This window comes from Sinohyriopsis cumingii, chromosome 15, assembly GCF_028554795.1.
Source record: "Sinohyriopsis cumingii isolate HCF-2022 chromosome 15, ASM2855479v2, whole genome shotgun sequence".
Taxonomy (NCBI): Eukaryota; Metazoa; Mollusca; class Bivalvia; order Unionida; family Unionidae; genus Sinohyriopsis; species Sinohyriopsis cumingii.
Genome location: NC_142975.1, coordinates 5,036,725 through 5,064,468, shown reverse-complemented (window position 1 = coordinate 5,064,468; position 27,744 = coordinate 5,036,725). Strand labels below are relative to the sequence as shown.

Sequence of the window (27,744 nt, the reverse complement as noted above, 5' to 3'; positions counted from 1 at the left end):
ATAACATTCATCAGATTTTCATTTATTCTTGTTATAACTTTCATCAAATTTTCATTTATTGTTATAACATTCATCAGATTTTCATTCAATCTTGTTATAACGTTCATCAAATTTTCATTTATTCTTGTTATAACATTCATGAGATTTTCATTTATTCTTTTTGTAACATTAATCAGATTTTCATTTATTCTTGTTATAACATTCATCAGATTTTCATTCATTCTTGTTATAACATTAATAGGTGTTTAATGTAATTAAATGATGTTTACACAAAGAATGGAGTCCAACCAGGGCCAGTTATGGGTCAGTTCAAGGTCAGGTCAATGGACATGCACACTAAGTTGGATTAGCGATCAGCCAATCAGAGACAAGGGTCTGCTGCGCTGAGGTAGCTGACAGCAGTCATTCACTTTACAAGTGATCAGCATCGAGAGTAGTCTGTTTTGTTTTGTATCTTCCACCGCCCCAACCGCCGCCTGCAGTTCTGTTATATCTGGCTCACCCTTCACCTGTAGGTCTTATGATTAATCTCCCACCAGCATACTAATTGCACTATCTCTGGAGGTGGCAACCAGACCCCTCATACTAATAGGCTGCTCTTGCCATATCTTCTCCAGTGGTATTCGCCACTATTACGTCATCGGGCATTCTGTCCCCAATCCACTCGACTTAACAGACATAACAAGTTGTGGCAACTCTGCCTCAATACAGCGGCAGTTCTGCCTTAACAGTTATGTCAGTCAGTCATACTGGCGAGTCCGCCTCAAAACATCGGCAATTCTGCCTGGACATCAGTCATACTGGCAATTCTGCCTCATAGATAGGGCATGTTGGCCATTTGGTCCTGACATCAGTCAGACTGGCGATTCCACCTCATAGTTTCTGCATGCTTCACTACCATCTTACCACTACTAACCTCATGCAGTGGAGGGTGAGACCCAAGGAATGCCAAAGATGTATAATATGTACTGTTTTATAATGCTAAATAGTTGATTAAAGAGTTGACACTACCTCTCTATTAGTTCTTCGTATGCTTAATATCATATATGCAGTTCACCTATCTGTCAGTCCAGCTAGAGGTGCATATGATCCACCTGTCCACCATTCCATTTATTTTATATCCTGTAAATCAGATTTTCATTTATTCTTGTATAACATTCATCAGATTTTCATTAAATCTTGTTATAACATTCATCAAATTTTCATTTATTCTTGTTATAACATTCATCAGATTTTCATTTATTCTTGTTATAACATTCATCAGATTTTCATTTATTCTTACTATAACATGGTTTCTTTACATACAGCATCAAGCAAATATTTAATCATTCTTGCTCTTATGTGGTTCAGTACATAATGCAGTCTTCAAATTTTCAACAGCTTTTCATTGGTCGGTGTGTTTTTTTCCAGGGTTTTTCCCCAGGTTCTTCCTGCACCATTTATACTGGCTGCCATGTATAGCCTATCATGTACTGAAAAATGGCGTTAAACCCTACAACAACAACAACAACACATTTTCATCGTTCTTGTTGCAGCACGGTTCAGTACATAATGCATGAAGCAAAGTTTTAATCGTTTTTGTTCTAACATGGTTCAGTATATAATAATAATGAGGACTTTGTATAACGCCTAATCTTTAGAAACTCTAAGCACTTTACAAAATTAGACAACACCTATAAGATATAAAACATATAATGATATGATTACAAAAACAAACACCATGAAATTAGAAAACATTAAAAAACATTCTGAGAATATTTAAGGTAGGAAACATTATTAGGTCTTTAAGTTTGTTCTTGCAGTCGAAATAAGTGAGTTTTGAGAGCCCTCTTGAATGTGATCACTGTGTCTTTGTGTCTAAGTTCAGTGGGCAATTAATTCCACGTTGCTGGGCCCTGGTATGCAAAAGAACGCTGTCCATATGACTTTGTTTTCATAGTGGGAGTAATGACTATATGATTGTCAGAAGAGGAGCGTAAGTATCTTGCTTGTGTTTACACATGGGTGAGGTCGGATATGTATGTTGGACTAGAGTCCAACAGTAAAACGTAGCACAGAGAACAAATTTTGTGTTTGATTCTGGATCGAATGAATAGCCAGTATAGGGTACAGAGCAGCAGGGAAGTGTGCTCTGATCATGGTACTTTAAGTATGATCCAAGCAGCTATGTTTTGAACTTTTTGAAATTTCTGGAGCAGATATTGAGATGAACCAGACAGAATTGAGTTACAATAATCCAGTCTTGAAAGTACTAATGAACACGCAAGTGTTTTAGTGGCATCAACTGAAAGATATTTGCGAATTGAGCTGATGCGTCTCAGCTCAAGATATGCAGCCTTGCATATGTTCATGACATGTTGGTGCAGTGTGAGAGTACTATCCAGGGTAACACCTAGGTTTCGTACTGATTGTGTGGATTGTGTTGCTGATATTTAGTATTTGAGGTAAAGGATGTGAATGAGAAAGTCTTTGTGTTGTGATCAGAATGGCCTCAGTTTTATCATCATTCATCTGCAGCTTGTTTCATGTCATCAATGATTTCACATCAGAAATGCACCTCTCTACACCTTGGATGGTAGCTTCAACTTCAGTTGGGTGGCTAGATTTATATATTTGGGTGTCATCAGCATACAATTGGTAATGCATTGATCAAATTTTCAGTCATTCTTGTTATAACATTCATCAGATTTTCATTTATTCTTGGTATAACATTCATCAAATTTTCATTCATTCTTGATGTAAAATTCATCACATTTTCATTAATTCTGGCTATAACATTCATTTTCAGTTATTCTTACAATAACATGGTTCAGTACATAATGCATTTAAAAAAAATTCAATCATTCTTTCTGTTACATGGTTCAGTACATAATGCATCAAGATAATTTGTAATCATCTTTGCTATAGCATTGATCAAATTTTCAATCATTCTTGCTGTAACATGGTTCAGTACATAATGCATCAAGATAATTTGTAATCATCTTTGCTATAGCATTGATCAAATTTTCAATCATTCTTGCTGTAACATGGTTCAGTACATAATGCATCAAGATAATTTGTAATCATCTTTGCTATAGCATTGATCAAATTTTCAATAATTCTTGCTGTAACATGGTTCAGTACATAATGCATCAAGATAATTTGTAATCATCTTTGCTATAGCATTGATCAAATTTTCAATCATTCTTTCTGTTACATGGTTCAGTACATAATGCATCAAGATAATTTGTAATCATCTTTGCTATAGCATTGATCAAATTTTCAATCATTCTTGCTGTAACATGGTTCAGAACATAATGCATTCATCAAATTGTCAATCGTTCTTGCTGTAACATGGTTCAGTACATAATGCATTCGTCAAATTGTCAATTGTTCTTGCTACAGCATGGTTCAGTACATAACACATTGAGCAAAGTTTTAATCATTCTTGCTGTAACATGGTTCAGTATATGAAATTATCAATTGTTCTTGCTGTAACAAGGTTCAGTATATGAAACTGTCAATTGTTCTTGCTGTAACACAGTTCAGTAGATGAAATTGTCAATTGTTCTTGCTGTAACATGGTTCAGTAGATGAAATTGTCAATTGTTCTTGCTATAACATGGTTCAGTATATGAAACTGTCAATTGTTCTTGCTGTAACATGGTTCAGTATATGAATTTGTCAATTGTTCTTGCTGTAACATGGTTCAGTAGATGAAATTGTCAATTGTTCTTGCTGTAACATGGTTCAGTATATGAAATTGTCAATTGTTCTTGCTGTAACATGGTTCAGTATATGAAATTGTCAATGTTCTTGCTGTAACATGGTTCAGTAGATGAAATTGTCAATTGTTCTTGCTGTAACATGGTTCATTATATGAAACTGTCAATTGTTCTTGCTGTAACATGGTTCATTATATGAAACTGTCAATTGTTCTTGCTGTAACATGGTTCAGTATATGAAATTGTCAGTCATTCTTGCTGTAACATGGTTCAGTACATGAAATTCTCAGTTGTTCTTGCTGTAACATGGTTCATTATATGAAACTGTCAATTGTTTTTGCTGTAACATGGTTCAGTATACGAAATTGTCAATTGTTCTTGCTGTAACTTGGTAGGTACATAAAAGACTTGGCAGTTATGGACCCCAACTAATGCATTAAAACTGGGTTTTCCAGCGGTCTTGTAGGGCCATTTCATTTCGTGAGCTCTAATTATGCCGTATAATAAGGACTTCTCTACCTGCTTTCTCTGATTTCAGGCCTCACTGACTCAGGACAGAGTATCTTTAGTCCGGGCTGCTTATGCTGAGAATATAGCACAGCTTGCTGAGACGGCTTTAAGGTGAACCAAATTGTTTTTCTCTCCAAATATTTTATACAGTGATCAGCTGTTTAAAGACAAATAAGTTTTTTTTACAAATGTTTTAGCATCAGAATTTCTTTCAATGTAGAAGATGAAAAAGTATGGTGTGAACTTCATTTTTAAACTGTTATGATGTCATTATTAGTATTTTATAATTGTTAGCCACACAACAATACATACCAAATTGTATGAGGAGAGATGTATTACATGCATTGTAAGAAAATATAGGAGACATGAGTATATGCATTCATTCTATCTCTGACTTTCTGTCAAACAAGCCATTATTCATTATTACCAATATTCTACAATATCAAAGTCATAATGAAAATAACATCAATAATTAATTAAAATATTTGGTTCTCTCTGTGTGGACTATTCATATACTTTAATCTGAATGTACAAGACAATGATTCCCAAATTAGTGCTAGGCTGATTCCAGCATTGGTTTATTCTGAGCTGATCCCAGCTCGAGTAGAATTGGTGCCAGGTTGATTCCAGCTTAGGTAAAATCTGTGCTAGGCTGCTCCCAGCACTTGTATATATTCTGGGTTGATTTAAGCTTATCCCATTATAATAGTGTATTCTGGTGGGCTGCTCCCATCTTAAAGCAAATCTATGCTAGGTTGATCCCAGCATTATGGTATACTCTGGGCTGATCCCATCTCAAGTATAATTGGTGCTAGGCTGATCCCAGCATTAAAGTCTATTCTGGGCTAATCCCAGCTTCTGCAGACTGTGCTAGGCTGATCCCAGCATGCAAGTGTATTCTGGGCTGATCCCATTTTAACTGAATCTGTGCTAGGCTGATCCCTGAATAAAAATGTAATCGGGGTTGATCCCAGATTAGTGGAATTGAGCTAGGCTGATCCCAGCATGAAGAAAGTATTCTTATTTTTTCCTATTTAAACTGTAAAGGAAAAGTATTAAATGGGCATGACCTTTACATTATTACTAAAGCATAAGAGTGGGGAGAAAATGCCAAATTGAATTTATTAAAATATATCAAATGAGAGCCCCCAAGAGGATGCCACTTTGAATGTGACACTCCATTTGGAAGGAATGGTATCTAAAACACATGACACCATCTTTTTATTTTACAATTGGAGCTTTATGTGACATTAGTAACATTTTTATGCAAAATTTTCTTGCTCTACTTATTCACATCAGGTAATTTTCAGTATATTTATCTTTCTTGTTTTTGAGCCAGTTGTAGAGTAACAATTCATTTAATGTTCAGAGAGTACTAGAGATTTATCAATTGTAGAGTAATAATTAATTTTACATTTATTGAGTTCTAGAGATGACTAAGTCAATAAGTAATAATTCATTTTACATTTATGGAGTACCAGAGATGGCTTGTTCTTAGAGTAATAATTAATTTTACTTTTATAGAGTACTTTATTCACATTAGGTAATTTTCAGTATGTTTTTCTTTTCTGTTTCTGAGCCAGTTGTGGAGTAATACATCATTTAACATTTAGAGAGTGCTGGAGGTTACTCAATTGTCGAATAATAATTAATTTTACATTTACAGAGTACCAGAAATGACTCAGTTGTAGAGTAATAATTCATTTTACATTTATAGAGTACTGGGGATGACACAGTTGTTGAGTAATAATTAATTTTACATTTCTGGAGTACCAGAGATGACTCATAGTAATAATTCATTTTACATATATAGAGTACCAGAAATGACTCAGTTGTAGAGTAATAATTCATTTTACATGTATAGAGTACCAGAGATGACTCATAGTAATAATTCATTTTACATTTACAGACTACTAGAGATGACTCACTTGTTGAGTAATAATTAATTTTACATTTCTGGAGTACCAGAGATGACTCATAGAAATAATTCATTTTACATTTATAGAGTACTAGAGATGACTCAGCTTCATGACCTGTCTGGTGAGAGTGAAGAAGGGGAGGCAACTGATATGGTAGAGTTGGAACATCTGTGTCTTAACTACATCGTACTTTTACAATCAAGATAAAACTGTCAGTATTGTTTTTCTTTGAGTGAAAAAAACCCCTAAAATAGGTATTAAAAGATAAAATATAGAATTTGAATAATTTGTTAAGCTAGGCTGCAATAGTGAAGTTCAGTCATATAAAGAAATCATGAGTTGATTGTTGTCTTTCATTTCAGTGACCCAGATTATTCTTATGTATATTAAAAGTAAATGTTTTGATTCAATTATTTCTTTTTGTTCCATTTTTGTATTTTGTAGTCAAGCTATGATACAGAACTTCAGTCTCTTCAAGAAATCATCCAACAGAAGGTTGTTGGGCTTCTAAGTGATCCAGACAATGCAGTCAAGCAGACGCTTATGACCAATGGCATAACAAGACTTTGTGTGTTCTTTGGAAGACAAAAAGGTATGTTGATAATGCATATTCATTTATAGCTATGCTTTTGTGATAAGTACTTTATTAGAATCATCTTTCTTCCAGAGTCATTACAAAAGATCTCAAAATTGTGCTTTACTACTCATAGTTTGATCACTGTGTTTTTTATCAGTCAGTGTAAAATTTAGTGTACTTCAACCATGAAAATATGGCTGTATCTTGCCATATCAAACAAAGGGGAGGCAGTCTTCTTTCCATCTTGGCTTGACCATTTAAATAATTGGGTTCCATTGGTCAGGGATTACAATATGCAAATGAATTGCATTGCAGTAACTTAATTCAAACAACATTGGTTCCCATAAACATGTGGTCACTATTGCTGTTTGTTAAGTCTGACTTTCTCAAAACCTTTTGAGCATCATGGTCAGTCTTAGTGCACTTAGCTAAATTACAGATAGCCTAACTTGAATTGAAGTTACAATCATAAAACCCGAGGATTTACATCGATTTTACTTATATGTAAATTTATGGTCATTTTAGAATGCATTTTCTGTGATCATTTGTGTCCAGTATCAGGCATTTAGGGTGCCTATCTGTATGATTTCTTTTCCATTGTGCCCCGTATTGGGCATTGGGGTGCCTATATGTAGTATGATTTTGTTTCCATTTCAGCAAATGATGTCCTGCTTTCACATATGATCACCTTCTTGAATGACAAGGTACAGTTTCATTCTCTCATTGCTTTCATTTATTCTATAATTTTGTATTTGATTATAGGCCGTTCGGTGGCCTAGTGGTTAGAGTGTCTGCCTTGGATGTGGGAGGTTGTGGGTTCAATCCCCGGCTGAGTCATACCAAAGACTTACAAAAATGGTACTAACAGCTGCCTTGCTTGGCACTCATCATTAAGACATTTAGTGTTAGGACTGGTGGGCCTGGAGTCGGGATATTGTGACTGGGTGGGACATCATGCTACATGTCTGCAGCATGACGCCCCAATGCTAGACGTCACTATAAACTGCCATGCTGCAGACATTGTAGTGATATGACTAAAAAAGTGTTAAAGCTACGTTAAAAATCCAAGTCACAGACACACTTATTGCTTTCATTTATTCTTTAATTTTGTATTTGATTATAGCCCATAGCTTGACTTGATAAATTCTGTAATAGATACTTGCTTGCATGAAGTGAATAATGGATATATTTCATCAGGTCAGACACAAAACTGAGTATTTTCTTAAGTGATAAAGCCATTAATGAAAACAATAGTTTGTCAACCACCAGATGAAATATGTACAATATTCACTGGAAAGAAATAGATTTTTAAAATATATTTTATGCTCAACTGTTTTGATTACCTACAATGATTTAACACATTTAAGTATCCAATTTCTTGGGTAATATCAGCTCTTTAACATTGATAGTTTGCTGTGTTGTTTGTGTACATTCACACAGAAAATACGAGTAGTAAATTAATTTTTTGTCATTTTTCAATATAAGAAGGCTTATACTTAGAAATTAAAATTGAAGAAAAAACAACATAAAGTCATTACATTAGTGGAAGTTTCCAAAGATCTGGGTTGGTTTTGTTCTTGCATAGGGTAAGTATTGCTTTTTTGTGGTTTTGTGGAATTAAAAGCCATTTTTCAGCACATGCTAGGCTGTAAGTGGAGGCCAGCATATTTCTTGAAAGAAGAACCTGGAAAGGCCCTGGGAATAACACCAATCTATTGGAAGCTAATTGCTAGCTGTCTCACATACCCATATTAGCTGAGCAGAGACTCCCACCCATGGGGACGGAGGTTAGATGTGAGTGCTTTAGACTACTCAGCTACTTAGGGCCGAAAGAAAAGACGATGGTACAGTGCAGATGACAAAATTAAAGTTTTGAAACTGTCTTAGAAAATAAGACTATCTTGTTTGGTACTGCATTACAGACTGTGTTCAGTTTTCCTTTGCCTCTTAAATATGTGTTTGGAGGACACAGTCATAGATAGGGAATTAACTGATAGTATCTTTGAATTATGAGCCAGTTATGTTAAAAGCTTTTGACACTGATGCCAAGAATTTTTCAGGTAACTAAATCTACTTGCTGACTTGTAAGTCAGTATATATATATATATATATATATATATATATATATATATATATATATATATTGACTTTAATTCAGTGTATATATTGACTTATAAGTCAGTGTATATGTTGACTTGTAAGTCAATATATATATATATATATATATATATATATATATATATATATATATATTGACTTATAAGTCAGTGTATATGTTGACTTTAAGTCAGTATAAATGAATATTAATCAGTTGAAGGAGAATCCCATTACATAATACTAATAATGTCACCTGTTTTCATGGTTGAATTTTAAAAAAAAAATATATATATACAGTAATTAGATGCATTTTAGGTTTTTTCAAAAGAAGTATAGCAAATAAATTTCTTTTGAAGAATTTTCAATTCTTTTTTGTTATTCTTAAAACTGGAATATTCTTAAATTAATAATTAAAAATATGGAAATCAAATTTCAAGGTTGTTGTGGAAAATGGCACTACTTTGGTACTCCAGTTTGGTGATTGGAGAAAGAGCTGTTTCATACAAACATTGATATTTGTTCGGTCTGCAACAGCCACAAATCCATAAAATTTGTTACCCCATGCCAAAATTTTAATTCACAAATTTTATTAGTTTACAGGGTTCTCAGTAGATATGTACCATCTGGTTTTAGTTTAAATGTTACCCATTTCTAAAGCATGGAAATTCCAACCTGTGCATTTTTATGGAAGACATTGTTTATTGCTGATGGAGGATCAGTCTTAATTACCCCACACTAGTATATGCTGTGCATGACTAACTGACTGTATGCCAATGATATTTGCAAGACTACTGTTTACACCTTATCAGTCCCAATGCAGAACCAATATAATTTGGGCATAGCCAACATGTCACTAATCTCATGCTGAGGTGGGCATAGCTGAATCAGAGTTACATTGTTTTGAGAATATCTTTGACATTTGTGGTACAGGAAGATGAAATTAATTAGGACAAGACTGGATTAACTGTTAAATTAAATATCGGTGTGCCCATCAACATACATGTGATGCAATCTATGATTGGACATTATAATGCTGATAGAGGGAAAATATTCTCCTGAAAATAAAATTAACTGTGAGGAAATCTCAACCAGAGAACTATTGTGTTAAGTGCGAAACTTGATAATAAAATTATTTTCATCAGTGGTCACCATTAATGATCATATGAATGAAACCAAATGTGGATTTTATTTTTGAACTACAAGATATACACCTTTTCCTTCTTCACTGAATTGTCATACACTGGCTGAATGTAAGTAATCACAATGCCTCAAAAGGTATATTTTCTTATTTGTTATTGCCTCAGAAACAACCTGCCATCATGATTATTCTGACCCTCAGATACCAAAGAAAGAGACAGTAACAAATTTGAGTTGAGGTAGAATAAATCTCTTAATGTTGTAAGAAATCTTAAGTATCATTACAAAGTACAGTGCAAGTGTTTACGTTTATTTAACATGAGACAAGAAATCATAAGCATCGGTTTGCTCAGCAAATAAGAAATAATCCCAGATCATGACTCAGAAACAAATGATTCTTGAGATTTCAGTTTTGACTTGAGATTTTGGTGTCTCAGGTCAAATGACTTCATTTTGAAATCTATTGAAAATCCTGGTTTATCATGGTCCGCAATGTTGCAACATTTAAGCCATATATTGTAACTTATATCTTTTTCTAATTTGACAACATATTTAGTGTTCTTTCAGAAATTGCAGGCATTTTGAGTATACAGTCATTTCACTGAATTAATGTCCGCTATGGCCTAGGGTGGCCAAGGGGATAAAGCACTCATCTTAAGCCTACTGATCACTTCCATTTCACCCCTGTCCATGTGGTTTTGAGTCTTGGGCTTGGCCAATGTGTATATGTGAGAAACCTTGCCTGTAGCTTCCCATGGGTTTTTGAATCTTACTGGGTTTTCATTTGTTATATTTAGCACATTGACATTTCTTCCAATGTCCATACAGTGAGATAAGTAATCTGAATATTCTTACAGCTGTGTGTTCCATCAATGTTAGGTTTTGTCACTTTGTTAATTCCTGACTATAATTACTGACTATAATTACCACTGATAATTATCAAGGTGACAAAAGGTAACTGCTGAGAAGCACAATATTGTTCAGAATAAACCAGTGTGAAAGCAATTGCCATAAAGTAAAAATGATATGTTTAGCCACTGTGGCTTTTCTCTCAAAGATGATGAAATAAATGTACTTAAAAGAGCTAGATGAAAACCAGATTATGATGTGACAAGCTCACCTCCATTGTAAATACAGTATTTTGTGTACCAGTTGCAAATTACCATTTCGAGGAATAAGTTATTGCAAAAAGTGCACAGTGTCATCAGGCAAATTAAAATGAAATGTGAAAGCAATTCAGCTAAACAAAACCAAAAGGTAGAAATATGATGTCTGAATAATTTAAAGAAATATTGCTTGTTGTATTGTCTACAGAAGTGGTAAAATGGAATGGCTGGACAGTGATAGTTACAGCAAGATGATTGTATCCTGATCTCGTTGACATGGTGATATTTTACAATGATTGATGATTATTCTTAATCATTTTAACACGATATATGTTTCATTACATTGATTCCATAATATGACTTTAATACTTCATTTCTGAATATTACAACTGTGATCCCACTCAGGAAAGGTCACCATTCTAATAAGGCCACTGCTGCTGGCTTACAAGAGGGGGACCAAGTTATGCTGAATTTACTAGATTTACAAAAATCAAGAGATGCTAAAATATAAGAATTTACTTTTCATATCATGAAAGCTCTGTTCCATGTCTTTTCATATTTAAAGTTGATTTCCTTTAGGATGACTGGTATTTGAGAGGATCTTTCTTTGATAACATTGTGGGTGTGGCTGCATATATCGGTTGGCAGAGTTCTGCAATTTTAAAGCCTCTAATTGAACAGGTAAGCTGATAGTAACCCATTATCGCTAGACTGGCGGTAGTCTAGCAGGTAAACTGACATTAACCCAATATCGCTTGACTGGCAGTAATCTAGCAGGTAAACATTAACCCAATATCACTTGACTGGCGGTAGTCTAGCAGGTAAACTGACATTAACCCAATATCACTTGACTGGCGGTAGTCTAGCAGGTAAACTGACATTAACCCAATATCACTTGACTGGTGGTAGTCTAGCAGGTAAACTGACATTAACCCAATATTGCTTGACTGGCAGTAGTCTAGCAGGTAAACTGACATTAACCCAATATCACTTGACTGGTGGTAGTCTAGCAGGTAAACTGACATTAACCCAATATCACTTGACTGGTGGTAGTCTAGCAGGTAAACTGACATTAACCCAATATCGTTTGACTGGCAGTAATCTAGCAGGTAAACTGACATTAAGCCAATATTGCTTGACTGGTGGTAGTCTAGCAGGTAAACTGACATTAACCCAATATCGCTTGACCTGCGGTAGTCTAGCAGGTAAACTGACATTAACCCAATATCGTTTGACTGGCAGTAATCTAGCAGGTAAACTGACATTAACCCAATATTGCTTGACTGGCAGTAATCTAGCAGGTAAACTGACATTAACCCAATATCACTTGACTGGTGGTAGTCTAGCAGGTAAACTGACATTAACCCAATATCACTTGACTGGCGGTAGTCTAGCAGGTAAACTGACATTAACCCAATATCACTTGACTGGTGGTAGTCTAGCAGGTAAACTGACATTAACCTAATATTGCTTGACTGGTGGTAGTCTAGCAGGTAAACTGACATTAACCCAATATCACTTGACTGGCAGTAATCTAGCAGGTAAACTGACATTAACCCAATATCACTTGACTGGTGGTAGTCTAGCAGGTAAACTGACATTAACCCAATATCGCTTGACTGGTGGTAGTCTAGCAGGTAAACTGACATTAACCCAGTTAACCTATTGCTAGTCTGGCTGTAGCCTTGCAAGTAAATTGACATTAACTCAATTGACCTATTGCTAGACTGGCTGCAGTCCAGCAGATAAATTGACATTAACCCAGTTGACCTATCTCTAGACTGGCGGTAGCCTAGCAAGTAAATTGACATTAACCCAATTGACCTATTGTTAGACTGGCGGTAGCCTAGCAAGTAAATTGACATTAACTCAATTGACGTATTGTTAGACATGCTGTAGTCTAGCAGGCCAACTGACATTAACTCAGTTGATTGCTAGACCAGCATTAGTTCCATTGACTCACTGTTGCAGCATTTTGTAAAGAAATTAAGTGTTTATTTTGACAAAATGTTTTGAACTTTACCTTTGGTATTTAAAGTATTTCGTTATTATACTCGCATCTGGTTATTTATTGTGCTACATTAACTCACAGAATGAAAAGAAAAGAGACAATATTATATGTGTAAAAAGACCGTTGTGCAGAAATCAAATCAATTGTAAACCTTTTTCATACTTTTAACTTTTAAACAGCTATGTTATTTGAGTAATACATAGGTTGTGATATTACCTGCAATGCTATCAATTTATACATCTTATCTTTCTTATCTTTATATGGTTGTCCTCATTTTGCCCTAGCAGGTCACAAAAAATAAAGTTATAATATTCCTCTTTTTTTTGTAGAAAACTGACAATTTTATACAATGTTTTGTAATGTTTGTCATGTAAAGACCAAGTTATTTTTTTTTCTCAACATATTTACTGGTACGTCCACAGTATAAACAAATGCTTTTGTCTTGGTTAAGCAGATTGAGAGAGAGAGAGAGATGTCACTTTATTAGCAACAGTGTTTGCAGTAATTACAACAGTGTTTGCAGTAATGACGGCAGTGTTTGCAGTAATTGCAACATTGTAAGATTTTGTCCTTGTATAGAAAGTCTCATTACTTACATTACTGTAAAATGTATTTTCATGGCATAGTTTAGTGCTCTGTAGAAACATAATGTTGTTCTTTCTTGTTTTTCAGGGTTTGAGTGATTCAGAGGAATATGTAGTCCACAAAAGTGTATGTGCACTGAAGTCCCTGGCAGAACTCGGTCTGCTGCAGAAGAGCATGCTTCATGAATTTGTACAGATTGTAGTCCCCCTTCTGGCACATCCGGTCAGTAAAAATGTACTTTTTCTCTACCATATTTTGTGTAGAATGCACTCACACGATAGCAAACAGCATAGACCCAGAGCTATCATTGTATAGTGCCAATGCAGATATAGGTCAGTACTGTTCATTTGAAATTAATTGCAAAGCAGATAGTATAGACCCAAATGTGTCATCACATAGTGCTATGGCCTACTACCCAGTCCCAAATTGTAAAGACCCAAAGGTGTCATCACATAGTGCCATAGCCTGCTACCCAGTCCCAAACTGTAAAGACCCAACGGTGTCATCACATAGTGCCATGGCCTACTACCCAGTCCCAAATTGTAAAGACCCAAAGGTGTCATCACATAGTGCTATGGCCTACTACCCAGTCCCAAATTGTAAAGACCCAAAGGTGTCATCACATAGTGCCATGGCCTACTACCCAGTCCCAAATTGTAAAGACCCAACGGTGTCATCACATAGTGCCATGGCCTACTACCCAGTCCCAAATTGTAAAGACCCAAAGGTGTCATCACATAGTGCTATGGCCTACTACCCAGTCCCAAATTGTATAGACCCAATGGTGTCATCATGTAGTACCATGGCCTACTACCCAGTCCTAACTATGTCAGAGTATGTAGATTAATATATAAATTAAATGGTGTCCTTTATTTCAGGATTTGAATTAGCGCTAGGGGTCTAAAAAGGAAAGCTGGTGGGTATCATTCCTATTTTTATCTTGCCAAGTCGGATGATGTAGAGAAAATAGTCTCAGAATTAAAATGTATTTTTTTCCATGTGAAAATTTGACTACTCATCATCCCCAGATAACTCAATCAAATGTGCCCTGTATTGCTGGGTAAATAGTATGTTGTTTAAACAGGTAAATGCAGTTTTACTCATCAAATAATGTCCTCACTTTCAGGGTGTTTGGATTAGACAGGGCAGTGTGGGTTTCATCTCCAGTGTGGCAAAAACCCTGAATATAGCGGATATCCATTGTAACCTACTGCCAGCTCTACAGCCTCTCTTGAAACAGAAGATATTACAAATACAGAATGAGGTTAGAACTAGGTTTTGATAAATAAATGCACATCTTTAACCTGTCTTTTATAATACAGCCAATCTAGATTATATAAGATACCTAAGGTTCTTTCTGGATAGATTTTCTTTATAGAGTTACAATATGAAGGCTATGAAGTGATGGGTTCTTGAACGTTATAACTGTATGATGTATGTGTCCAGTATATAATGAGGTGACCACTAAAGCAGGTTGCTCTATATTCTTCTACTTTCTAACTGAGTCCTTAACATTAGCAGTAACATTTTCACATTGCTCCTTAATAGTTCTGATTTCATCTCATACAAGTGTATCTGGTTTGCTATCCAAGATTAGTGGTTTCATTCACGGTTTCAGGTTTTCTTTACCTGAGCGATTACATGCAACTGGAACATCATTCACCTGTCTCTGTCACGCTGAGAAATGACATCAGATGTTGTTATAGGAATGAAAATAAATGTGGGTTTTGTGAGTTGCCTCCAGTAAAGTGTATTACATATTTTGACAGAAAAGGCTGGCAATGTTCCAGTTTTGATTTTGTCTTCTTCCACCACTTCCTTGTTTACAAAGTAGTTCTGAATATAGTTCTCAGTTCTGGTACGTCACATCTTAGGTTTCTTTCTTGACTTGATGAAAAAGGCCATAAATGTTCCAACTGACATTAGATGATATCAACATCTTGAAAGTTGTTTATCACTTTTTATAATAATAATAATGAGGACTTTGTATAGCGCTTAATCTTTAGAAGCTCTAAGCGCTTTACAATATTAGACAACACCTATAAGATAAAAAACATTTAATGATATGATTAGAAAAACAAACACCATGAAATTAGAAAACATTAAAAAAAACATGCTGAGAATATTTAAGGTAGGAAACATTATTAGGTCTTTAAGTTTGTTCTTGCAGTTGAAATAAGTGAGTTTTGAGAGCCCTCTTGAATGTGATCACTGTGTCTTTGTGTCTAAGTTCAGTGGGCAATTCATTCCATGTTGCTGGGAATAATGAGTATACGATTGTCAGAAGAGGAGTGTAACTATCTTGCTGTTGTGTACACATGGGTGAGGTCGGATAGGTATGTTGGACTAGAGTCTGACAGTGAAACGTAGCACAGAGAACAAATTTTGTGTTTGATTCTGGATTGAATGGATAGCCAGTGTAGGGTACAGAGCGGAGAGGAGGTGTGCTCTGATCGTGGTACTCTAAGTATGATCCGAGCATCTGTGTTTTAAACTTTTTGAAATTTCTGGAACAGATATTAGATCAACCGGACAGAATTGAGTTACAATAGTCCAGTCTTGAAAGTACTAATGAACACACAAGTGTTTTTGTGGCATCAACTGAAAGATATTTGCCAATTGAGCTGATGCGTCTCAGCTCAAGATATGCAGCCTTGCATATGTTCATGACATATTGGTGCAATGTGAGAGTACTGTCCAGAGTAACACCTAGGTTTCGTACTGATTGTGTCAATTTAATGTTGGTGTTGATATTTATTGTTTGAGGTAAAGGATGTGAATGAGAAAGTCTTTGTGTTGTGATCAGAATGGCTTCAGTTTTATCATCATTCATCTGCAGCTTGTTACATGTCATCCATTTCACATCAGAAATGCACCTGTCTACGCCTTGGATGGTAGCATGAACTTCAGTTGGGTGGCTAGATTTGTATATTTGGGTGTCATCAGGGTACAATGGGTGAGACACTGGATGATGATCTATGACACATGAGAGTGACTGAGTGTACAGAATGAAGGGAACAGGTCTAAGAACAGACCCCTGTGGAACACCACAACATAGGTCAACTGGGCTGGAGTGTATTCCATTTGCAGATACAATTTGTGTTCTGTTGACCAAGTAGGACTTGAACCACAGTAAGGCTGTATCATAAATGCAAAATACATGCTGGAGACGGTGAAGTAATATATCATGGTCTATTGTGTCAAATGCTGCAGACAAATCAAGGAGGGTGAGGTATGTAATCTTTCCACTATCCAATGCAGAGAGAATGTCATTAACTACTTTTAGAAGAGTAGTTTCAGTACTGTGGCAAGGGCGATATGCAGATTGTACATTGCTAAAAAGACTGTTTGAATTTAGATGAGATACAAGCTGGGACAGAATAACCTTTTCTAAGATTTTTGATATGAATGGGAGATTAGAAACTGGGCGGTAGTTCTTTAAATCATTATGGTCTAGTGTTGGTTTCTTCAGCAGAGGCTTTACAATGGCAGTTTTGAAAAATTATGGGAAGTCCCTGGATGAGAGAGAGTTTTAATAACATCAGTTGGTGAAGGCAATACTGGATCTAAGCACTCAAGCAGCAGTGATTTTGGAATTGGATCAAGTTCACATGACTTTGGTGCACTCTTCATCAGGATTGTACATACAAAATCCATAGAGACAGGTTCAAATGCTGCTAATGGTTGCCACTCAAATTCTGTATCCCAACTGTATGGTGACGATGAGTCAGTTGAAGTTGTGGTGTCAAGCTTATACTTTGTCATGGAAGAAATTTGCAAACATGTCCGGTAGGTCGACTGGAGAGAAGGTAATTGGAAGTGGTGTAGATTTGTTCCTTGACAATAGCTTGTTAGTAATCTTGAAGAGCTCTTTACAGCTGGAACTTTCCATGATTTTAGTAGTGTAGTGGGCTGATTTCGCTGCATGGACTATATTTGTGACATTCTTCTTAGAGACTTCATAGATTTACTTATGAATAGTGAGTCTGGTGGAAAGCCAGAGCCTCTCAGCTTTACGGCGGTCTCTTTTAGCAGTGCAAAGCTGGTCCCTAACACTGCTATACCATGGAGAACACTTTTGAATTGATACTCTGCACTTGGTAGCTGGGGCATGTTTGTCAAGCAATGAACGCAGGCAGTTATCGAGTTGTTCTGCGGTAGGAGGTAAGCAAGTTGTTAGGTTAGCTTGGATGTCATGCATTAGTTTGGTTCTATTTAACTTACAGAGGTTGCTCTAGGTAGCAGATAAAGGTGGAGGTTAGGGACTGATACGTCAATATAATGCAGAGGTGATCTGATGCAAGGTCATGGGATACCAGGGAGGACCGTAGAATGTTATCAGGTCTATGAAGAATCCAGGCTAAAATGTGACCATGTTTATTTGTTGGTTTGTTAACTAACTGATTGTGGTTGAAAACATTAATGGAATCTCTGAGTTTTGATGTATTTGAGTTTCCGGGACAGTCGAAGTGAAAGTTGAAATCTCCAAGAATAATTAGGTTGCCACCTATCAAATTTTCATAGTCCAGGAGATTCGGAAACTGCTCCAAAAAGAGAGAGTCAGCCAGCTTGTTTTTTCTACAAGGAGGAGGGTGGTATAGGCAGAAAAAATGGACTGACCTTTGCTCCAGTGTGAGTGTTATTTGGCTAGTTCAAACGATGTGTGGTCGAAATTGAATGTTGTGGTGTTCTTGAGTTCTTTGTGATGACAGGAATTCCACCTCTGCGAGAATTACGAGGGAATTACTTGGTGGAGTAACCAGTGGGTGTTAGATCCACACATTTGGGCTCATCGCCTGATGTTTTTAGCCATCTTTTGGTCTGACAGGAAAAAGACATCAGTATTCTGGTCGTTGATAAAATTACCTATTTCTGTGTGCTTTTCTGGTGGCCCTACTGAATGGGCATCGAATAATGCAATACGCAGAGGTATCTCTTGGATAGTTGACACAAAGGTTGACGAATTAATAGGGATTTGAAATAGATTATCTAAATTAATGGTCAAATCTTTTTTAAATTGTTGAGCTGAAATAAGGGAGATAACTGGAATTCTTCTTCCTGTTCTACACTGGCCAGCTTTGAAAAACGTTTCTTTTTTCGCTTCTGTTTACATTTAGGTAGTGATGAATGTAGTCCCAGTTTGTTTAGTTTAGAGCACAATGTAGTGTTTAGAGCCAAGGAGTGATCATTTAAAGCAATTAATGATGGTCCATCGTAGCATAAATGGGTTGACTGGCTAGTATCATGTGATGGCAGCTTGTTCAAAAACAGTGGAGCAAGACAGCTGAGAAAAAGTCTAATTATTCTCGTTTCAAAACATGGAGATGAAGAAACACATGCAGATTTAACAGCTAATACATAATGAACACAATAACATAGATGAAAACAGGCAACAAGCACAAATGTCATGAAACGGGCACTAAAAAACAGAACAGCTGCTTCAAGCCAGTTAAGCGATAGTGGCCATCTTGTTATACACAGTCAGAAAATGGGATGTTAAATTAGTTGTCTGTTCTTCATTCCATCTGTCCATCCAAGCCTTTTAAGTTTCCAAATAGTATATTATTACATATTCATTATTGCATATCAGCTACATTTGTTAAGCAGCTTGATAGTGATCAGATTTTAGCTGACTTGGCATTTTATGTTGTAGTTTATCAAACCCCTGATTGTGAGACCCACGATCTTTTGATTATGCACACTAATCCCCCTTGATTATTAGTGCATATTAACAAAATATTTACAGAGATGTCGTTTTATTGTCAGACATGTCCACTTTTGTTTTTGCACAACAATATCCTTAATTGCTAATGCACTTGAGATCTGATATGTAGCTTGATTGAGTAGGCATTCTTTGCAATTGTTTTAGCAAAGTAATAATTGTGAGACTAATCCATTTTTGTTTCCACACAGTAAATGGGTGCTTACCAGTGACTATGTACTTTGAGAGAGTTTTGTATAGGTATTGGGCTACATGTATTTTACAACCAGAAAACCAGTCTATAGATGGGGAAGAAAAGATACAGTACTAAATATTTTGAGATGCACCCATTGGATAGTAAATGGATTTAATTTATTTCCACTAAATTCATTTCATAAACTTCAATATATGTTGAACATAATATATATTTTTATTTTGATATCATGTATTTAATCTCCTACTTGCAAAATAGTATATTAAATCTCAGTGTGAGTCTACATTATGAGGTGCAGACCAGAGCATCCTCTCAAAATGGACCCCAAATCACCCATTTTTCAAGGTTGTCAAATTTATATAACTCTAATGAATGGAACCATGTATGGTTTGCATGCCAATCTAATGCAATTTATTTTAATATTTTTTTTAATACATTAACATGGAGTTCAGTGGGAAATGAATTAATAGTTTAAAACCCTACGAGTGTAAGTTCAGATAGTGGACTCTAATGGGTAACTTTTATTCATTAGATGTTGCTGCTCAGCGCACTTGATGACCCTATTCCACGTTCAGTTTATGATTACATCTTGCGATCCCAGGTGATAGACAGAGTCTTCAGTATTCTGCAGGAGAGAAAGTACATGAGAGAGATAAAGAGGCAGGGTCACAAGCCAGTCTACTCAGAGCTGGATGACACCATGGCACAGGTTTAGCTCTTGCCCATGATAAAACACTGAAAGACAAATAATACTAATCTCAAAAGAAACACGTCACTTTTTAATATCATAATTCATACTTGGTACTTTAACATAAAAGTAATATAATAAGAAATTGAATGTCATTTGGAATTTGTTCTCAAAGAATGGGTGATTTTCACTTTGATGCGTAAGTGGGTCAAATCAAGTAGAAACTTTTAGCTTTTTGAAATTATTGTAGGGGGAGTACATTTTCAAAAATTATGAATTTTATTATTATGTTAGTGTTTATTTTACCATTGCTTCTTTCTGGAAAATATAACAAACAACAGAAAAATGTTGTAAGCATGATTTTTTTTATTCAATAAAATCTGTCATTTTAAATTTGTACAAAGTAGTACTATTGTAATTTACTTGATAAATGTGGACAAAGTAGTACTATTGTAATTTACTTGATAAATGTGGACAAAGTAGTAGTATTGTAGTTTACTTGATAAACGTGGACAAAGAAGTAGTATTGTAGTTTACTTGATAAATGTGGAGAGAGTAGTAGTATTGTAGTTTACTTGATAAATGTGTACAAAGTAGTAGTATTGTAATTTACTTGATAAATCTGTACAAAGTAGTAGTATTGTAGTTTACTTGATAAATGTGGACAAAGTAGTAGTATTGTAGTTTACTTGATAAATGTGGACAAAGTAGTAGTATTGTAGTTTACTTCATAAATGTGGACAAAGTAGTAGTATTGTAGTTTACTTGATAAATGTGGACAAAATAGTAGTATTTTAGTTTACTTGATAAATGTGGACCATATAGTAGTATTGTAGTTTACTTGATAAATGTGTACAAAGTAGTAGTATTGTAATTTACTTGATAAATGTGGACAAAGTAGTAGTATTGTAGTTTACTTGATAAATGTGGACAAAATAGTAGTATTTTAGTTTACTTGATAAATGTGGACAAAGTAGTAGTATTGTAGTTTACTTGATAAATGTGTACAAAGTAGTAGTATTGTAGTTTACTTGATAAATGTGGACAAAGTAGTAGTATTGTAGTTTACTTCATAAATGTGTACAAAGTAGTAGTATTGTAGTTTACTTGATAAATGTGGACAAAATAGTAGTATTTTAGTTTACTTGATAAATGTGGACCATATAGTAGTATTGTAGTTTACTTGATAAATGTGTACAAAGTAGTAGTATTGTAGTTTACTTCATAAATGTGGACAAAGTAGTAGTATTGTAGTTTACTTGATAAATGTGGACAAAGTAGTAGTATTGTAGTTTACTTGATAAATGTGTACAAAGTAGTAGTATTGTAGTTTACTTGATAAATGTGGACAAAATAGTAGTATTGTAATTTACTTGATAAATGTGGACCATATAGTAGTATTGTAGTTTACTTGATAAATATGGACAAAGTAGTAGTATTGTAATTTACTTGATAAATGTGGACAAAGTAGTAGAATTGTAGTTTACTTGATAAATGTGTACAAAGTAGTAGTATTGTAATTTATGTGATAAATGTGGACAAAGTAGTAGAATTGTAATTTACTTGATAAATGTGTACAAAGTAGTAGTATTGTAATTTACTTGATAAATGTGGACAAAGTAGTAGTATTGTAATTTACTTGATAAATGTGGACAAAGTAGTAGTATTGTAGTTTACTTGATAAATGTGGACAAAGTAGTAGAATTGTAGTTTACTTGATAAATGTGTACAAAGTAGTAGTATTGTAATTTATGTGATAAATGTGGACAAAGTAGTAGAATTGTAGTTTACTTGATAAATGTGTACAAAGTAGTAGTATTGTATTTTACTTGATAAATGTGGACAAAGTAGTAGTATTGTAATTTACTTGATAAATGTGGACCATATAGTAGTATTGTAGTTTACTTGATAAATGTGGACAAAGTAGTAGTATTGTAGTTTACTTGATAAATGTGGACAAAGTAGTAGAATTGTAGTTTACTTGATAAATGTGTACAAAGTAGTAGTATTGTAATTTACTTGATAAATGTGGACGAAGTAGTAGTATTGTAGTTTACTTGATAAATGTGTACAAAGTAGTAGTATTGTAATTTACTTGATAAATGTGGACAAAGTAGTAGTATTGTAATTTACTTGATAAATGTGGACAAAGTAGTAGTATTGTAGTTTACTTGATAAATATGGACAAAGTAGTAGTATTGTAATTTACTTGATAAATGTGGACAAAGTAGTAGTATTGTAGTTTACTTGATAAATGTGTACAAAGTAGTAGTATTGTAATTTACTTGATAAATGTGGACAAAGTAGTAGAATTGTAATTTACTTGATAAATGTGGACAAAGTAGTAGTATTGTAATTTACTTGATAAATGTGGAGAAAGTAGTAGTATTGTAATTTACTTGATAAATGTGGACAAAGTAGTAGTATTGTAATTTACTTGATAAATGTGGACAAAGTAGTAGTATTGTAATTTACTTGATAAATGTGGACAAAGTAGTAGTATTGTAATTTACTTGATAAATGTGGACAAAGTAGTAGTATTGTAATTTACTTGATAAATGTGGACAAAGTAGTAGAATTGTAATTTACTTGATAAATGTGGAGAAAGTAGTAGTATTGTAATTTACTTGATAAATGTGGAGAAAGTAGTAGTATTGTAATTTACTTGATAAATGTGGACAAAGTAGTAGTATTGTAATTTACTTGATAAATGTGGACAAAGTAGTAGTATTGTAATTTACTTGATAAATGTGGACAAAGTAGTAGTATTGTAATTTACTTGATAAATGTGGACAAAGTAGTAGTATTGTAGTTTACTTGATAAATGTGGACAAAGTAGTAGCATTATAATTTACTTGATAAATGTGTACAAAATAGTAGTATTTTACATTACTTGATAAATGTGGACAAAGTAGTACTATTGTAGTTTACTTGATAAATGTGGACATAGTAGTACTATTGTAATTTACTTGATAAATGTGTACAAAGTAGTAGTATTGTAATTTACTTGATAAATGTGCACAAAGTAGTAGTATTGTAATTTACTTGATAAATGTGGACAAAGTAGTAGTATTGTAGTTTACTTGATAAATGTGGACAAAGTAGTAGTATTATAATTTACTTGATAAATGTGTACAAAATAGTAGTATTTTACATTACTTGATAAATGTGGACAAAGTAGTACTATTGTAGTTTACTTGATAAATGTGGACATAGTAGTACTATTGTAATTTACTTGATAAATGTGTACAAAGTAGTAGTATTGTAATTTACTTGATAAATGTGTACAAAGTAGTAGTATTGTAATTTACTTGATAAATGTGGACAAAATAGTAGTATTTTACATTACTTGATAAATGTGGACAAAGTAGTACTATTGTAGTTTACTTGATAAATGTGGACATAGTAGTACTATTGTAATTTACTTGATAAATGTGGACAAAGTAGTAGTATTGTAATTTACTTGATAAATGTGGACAAAGTAGTAGTATTGTAGTTTACTTGATAAATGTGGACAAAGTAGTAGTATTGTAATTTACTTGATAAATGTGGACAAAGTAGTAGAATTGTAGTTTACTTGATAAATGTGTACAAAGTAGTAGTATTGTAATTTACTTGATAAATGTGGACAAAGTAGTAGTATTGTAATTTACTTGATAAATGTGGACCATATAGTAGTATTGTAGATTACTTGATAAATGTGGACAAAGTAGTAGTATTGTAGTTTACTTGATAAATGTGTACAAAGTAGTAGTATTGTAATTTACTTGATAAATGTGGACAAAATAGTAGTATTTTACATTACTTGATAAATGTGGACAAAGTAGTACTATTGTAGTTTACTTGATAAATGTGGAAATAGTAGTACTATTGTAATTTACTTGATAAATGTGGACAAAGTAGTAGTATTGTAATTTACTTGATAAATGTGGACAAAGTAGTAGTATTGTAATTTGCTTGATAAATGTGGACAAAGTAGTAGTATTGTAATTTACTTGATAAATGTGGACAAAGTAGTAGTATTGTAATTTGCTTGATAAATGTGGACAAAGTAGTAGTATTGTAATTTACTTGATAAATGTGGACAAAGTAGTAGTATTGTAATTAACTTGATAAATGTGGACAAAGTAGTAGTATTGTAATTTACTTGATAAATGTGGACAAAGTAGTAGTATTGTAATTTACTTGATAAATGTGGACAAAGTAGTAGTATTGTAGTTTACTTGATAAATGTGGACAAAGTAGTAGTATTGTAATTTACTTGATAAATGTGGACAAAGTAGTAGAATTGTAGTTTACTTGATAAATGTGTACAAAGTAGTAGTATTGTAATTTACTTGATAAATGTGGACAAAGTAGTAGTATTGTAATTTACTTGATAAATGTGGACAAAGTAGTAGTATTGTAATTTACTTGATAAATGTGGACAAAGTAGTAGAATTGTAGTTTACTTGATAAATGTGTACAAAGTAGTAGTATTGTAATTTACTTGATAAATGTGGACAAAGTAGTAGAATTGTAGTTTACTTGATAAATGTGTACAAAGTAGTAGTATTGTAATTTACTTGATAAATGTGGACAAAGTAGTAGAATTGTAATTTACTTGATAAATGTGGACCATATAGTAGTATTGTAGTTTACTTGATAAATGTGGACAAAGTAGTAGTATTGTAGTTTACTTGATAAATGTGTACAAAGTAGTAGTATTGTAATTTACTTGATAAATGTGTACAAAGTAGTAGTATTGTAATTTACTTGATAAATGTGGACCATATAGTAGTATTGTAGTTTACTTGATAAATGTGGACAAAGTAGTAGTATTGTAGTTTACTTTATAAATGTGGACAAAGTAGTAGTATTGTAATTTACTTGATAAATGTGGACAAAATAGTAGTATTTTACATTACTTGATAAATGTGGACAAAGTAGTACTATTGTAGTTTACTTGATAAATGTGGACATAGTAGTACTATTGTAATTTACTTGATAAATGTGGACAAAGTAGTAGTATTGTAATTTACTTGATAAATGTGGAGGAAATAGTAGTATTGTAGTTTACTTGATAAATGTGGACAAAGTAGTAGTATTGTAATTTACTTGATAAATGTGGACAAAATAGTAGTATTTTACATTACTTGATAAATGTGGACAAAGTAGTAGTATTGTAATTTACTTGATAAATGTGGACCATATAGTACTATTGTAGTTTACTTGATAAATGTGGACCATATAGTAGTATTGTAGTTTACTTGATAAATGTGGACAAAGTAGTACTATTGTAGTTTACTTGATAAATGTGGACAAAGTAGTACTATTGTAGTTTACTTGATAAATGTGGACATAGTAGTACTATTGTAATTTACTTGATAAATGTGGACAAAGTAGTACTATTGTAGTTTACTTGATAAATGTGGACATAGTAGTACTATTGTAATTTACTTGATAAATGTGGACAAAGTAGTAGTATTGTAATTTACTTGATAAATGTGGACAAAGTAGTAGTATTGTAGTTTACTTGATAAATGTGGACAAAGTAGTAGTATTGTAATTTACTTGATAAATGTGGACAAAGTAGTAGAATTGTAGTTTACTTGATAAATGTGTACAAAGTAGTAGTATTGTAATTTACTTGATAAATGTGGACAAAGTAGTAGTATTGTAATTTACTTGATAAATGTGGACCATATAGTAGTATTGTAGTTTACTTGATAAATGTGGACAAAGTAGTAGTATTGTAGTTTACTTGATAAATGTGGACAAAGTAGTAGTATTGTAATTTACTTGATAAATGTGGACAAAATAGTAGTATTTTACATTACTTGATAAATGTGGACAAAGTAGTACTATTGTAGTTTACTTGATAAATGTGGACATAGTAGTACTATTGTAATTTACTTGATAAATGTGGACAAAGTAGTAGTATTGTAATTTACTTGATAAATGTGGACAAAGTAGTAGTATTGTAATTTACTTGATAAATGTGGACAAAGTAGTAGTATTGTAATTTACTTGATAAATGTGGACAAAGTAGTAGAATTGTAATTTGCTTGATAAATGTGGACAAAGTAGTAGTATTGTAATTTACTTGATAAATGTGGACAAAGTAGTAGTATTGTAATTTACTTGATAAATGTGGACAAAGTAGTAGTATTGTAATTTACTTGATAAATGTGGACCATATAGTAGTATTGTAGTTTACTTGATAAATGTGGACAAAGTAGTAGTATTGTAGTTTACTTGATAAATGTGTACAAAGTAGTAGTATTGTAATTTACTTGATAAATGTGGACAAAGTAGTAGTATTGTAATTTACTTGATAAATGTGGACCATATAGTAGTATTGTAGTTTACTTGATAAATGTGGACAAAGTAGTAGTATTGTAGTTTACTTGATAAATGTGGACAAAGTAGTAGTATTGTAATTTACTTGATAAATGTGGACAAAATAGTAGTATTTTACATTACTTGATAAATGTGGACAAAGTAGTACTATTGTAGTTTACTTGATAAATGTGGACATAGTAGTACTATTGTAATTTACTTGATAAATGTGGACAAAGTAGTAGTATTGTAATTTACTTGATAAATGTGGACCATATAGTAGTATTGTAGTTTACTTGATAAATGTGGACATAGTAGTACTATTGTAATTTACTTGATAAATGTGGACAAAGTAGTAGTATTGTAATTTACTTGATAAATGTGGACAAAATAGTAGTATTTTACATTACTTGATAAATGTGGACAAAGTAGTAGTATTGTAATTTACTTGATAAATGTGGACCATATAGTAGTATTGTAGTTTACTTGATAAATGTGGACCATATAGTAGTATTGTAGTTTACTTGATAAATGTGGACAAAGTAGTAGTATTGTAGTTTACTTGATAAATGTGGAGAAAGTAGTAGTATTGTAATTTACTTGATAAATGTGGACAAAATAATAGTATTTTACATTACTTGATAAATGTGGACAAAGTAGTACTATTGTAGTTTACTTGATAAATGTGGACATAGTAGTACTATTGTAATTTACTTGATAAATGTGGACAAAGTAGTAGTATTGTAATTTACTTGATAAATGTGGAGAAAGTAGTAGTATTGTAATTTACTTGATAAATGTGGACAAAATAGTAGTATTTTACATTACTTGATAAATGTGGACAAAGTAGTAGTATTGTAGTTTACTTGATAAATGTGGACAAAGTAGTAGTATTGTAATTTACTTGATAAATGTGGACAAAATAGTAGTATTTTACATTACTTGATAAATGTGGACAAAGTAGTACTATTGTAGTTTACTTGATAAATGTGGACATAGTAGTACTATTGTAATTTACTTGATAAATGTGGACAAAGTAGTAGTATTGTAATTTACTTGATAAATGTGGACAAAATAGTAGTATTTTACATTACTTGATAAATGTGGACAAAGTAGTAGTATTGTAGTTTACTTGATAAATGTGGACATAGTAGTACTATTGTAATTTACTTGA

The 27,744-nt window shown here is 33.3% G+C and overlaps 1 protein-coding gene across 2 annotated transcripts in view; it reads left to right on the top strand.

Annotated features, from left to right (window-relative positions):
• Positions 1-27,744, top strand: part of LOC149781200 (phosphoinositide 3-kinase regulatory subunit 4-like) — a 137,579-nt gene that overhangs the window by 49,958 nt on the left and 59,877 nt on the right. For both annotated transcript variants that reach the window (XM_089935262.1, XM_089935261.1), the window contains exons 14-21: positions 4,243-4,325; positions 6,220-6,286; positions 6,578-6,725; positions 7,368-7,414; positions 11,630-11,731; positions 13,734-13,868; positions 14,773-14,910; positions 20,094-20,270. In XM_089935262.1, coding sequence (XP_089791388.1) covers positions 4,243-4,325; positions 6,220-6,286; positions 6,578-6,725; positions 7,368-7,414; positions 11,630-11,731; positions 13,734-13,868; positions 14,773-14,910; positions 20,094-20,270 — 897 coding nt within the window. The remainder of the gene's footprint in view (positions 1-4,242; positions 4,326-6,219; positions 6,287-6,577; positions 6,726-7,367; positions 7,415-11,629; positions 11,732-13,733; positions 13,869-14,772; positions 14,911-20,093; positions 20,271-27,744) is intronic.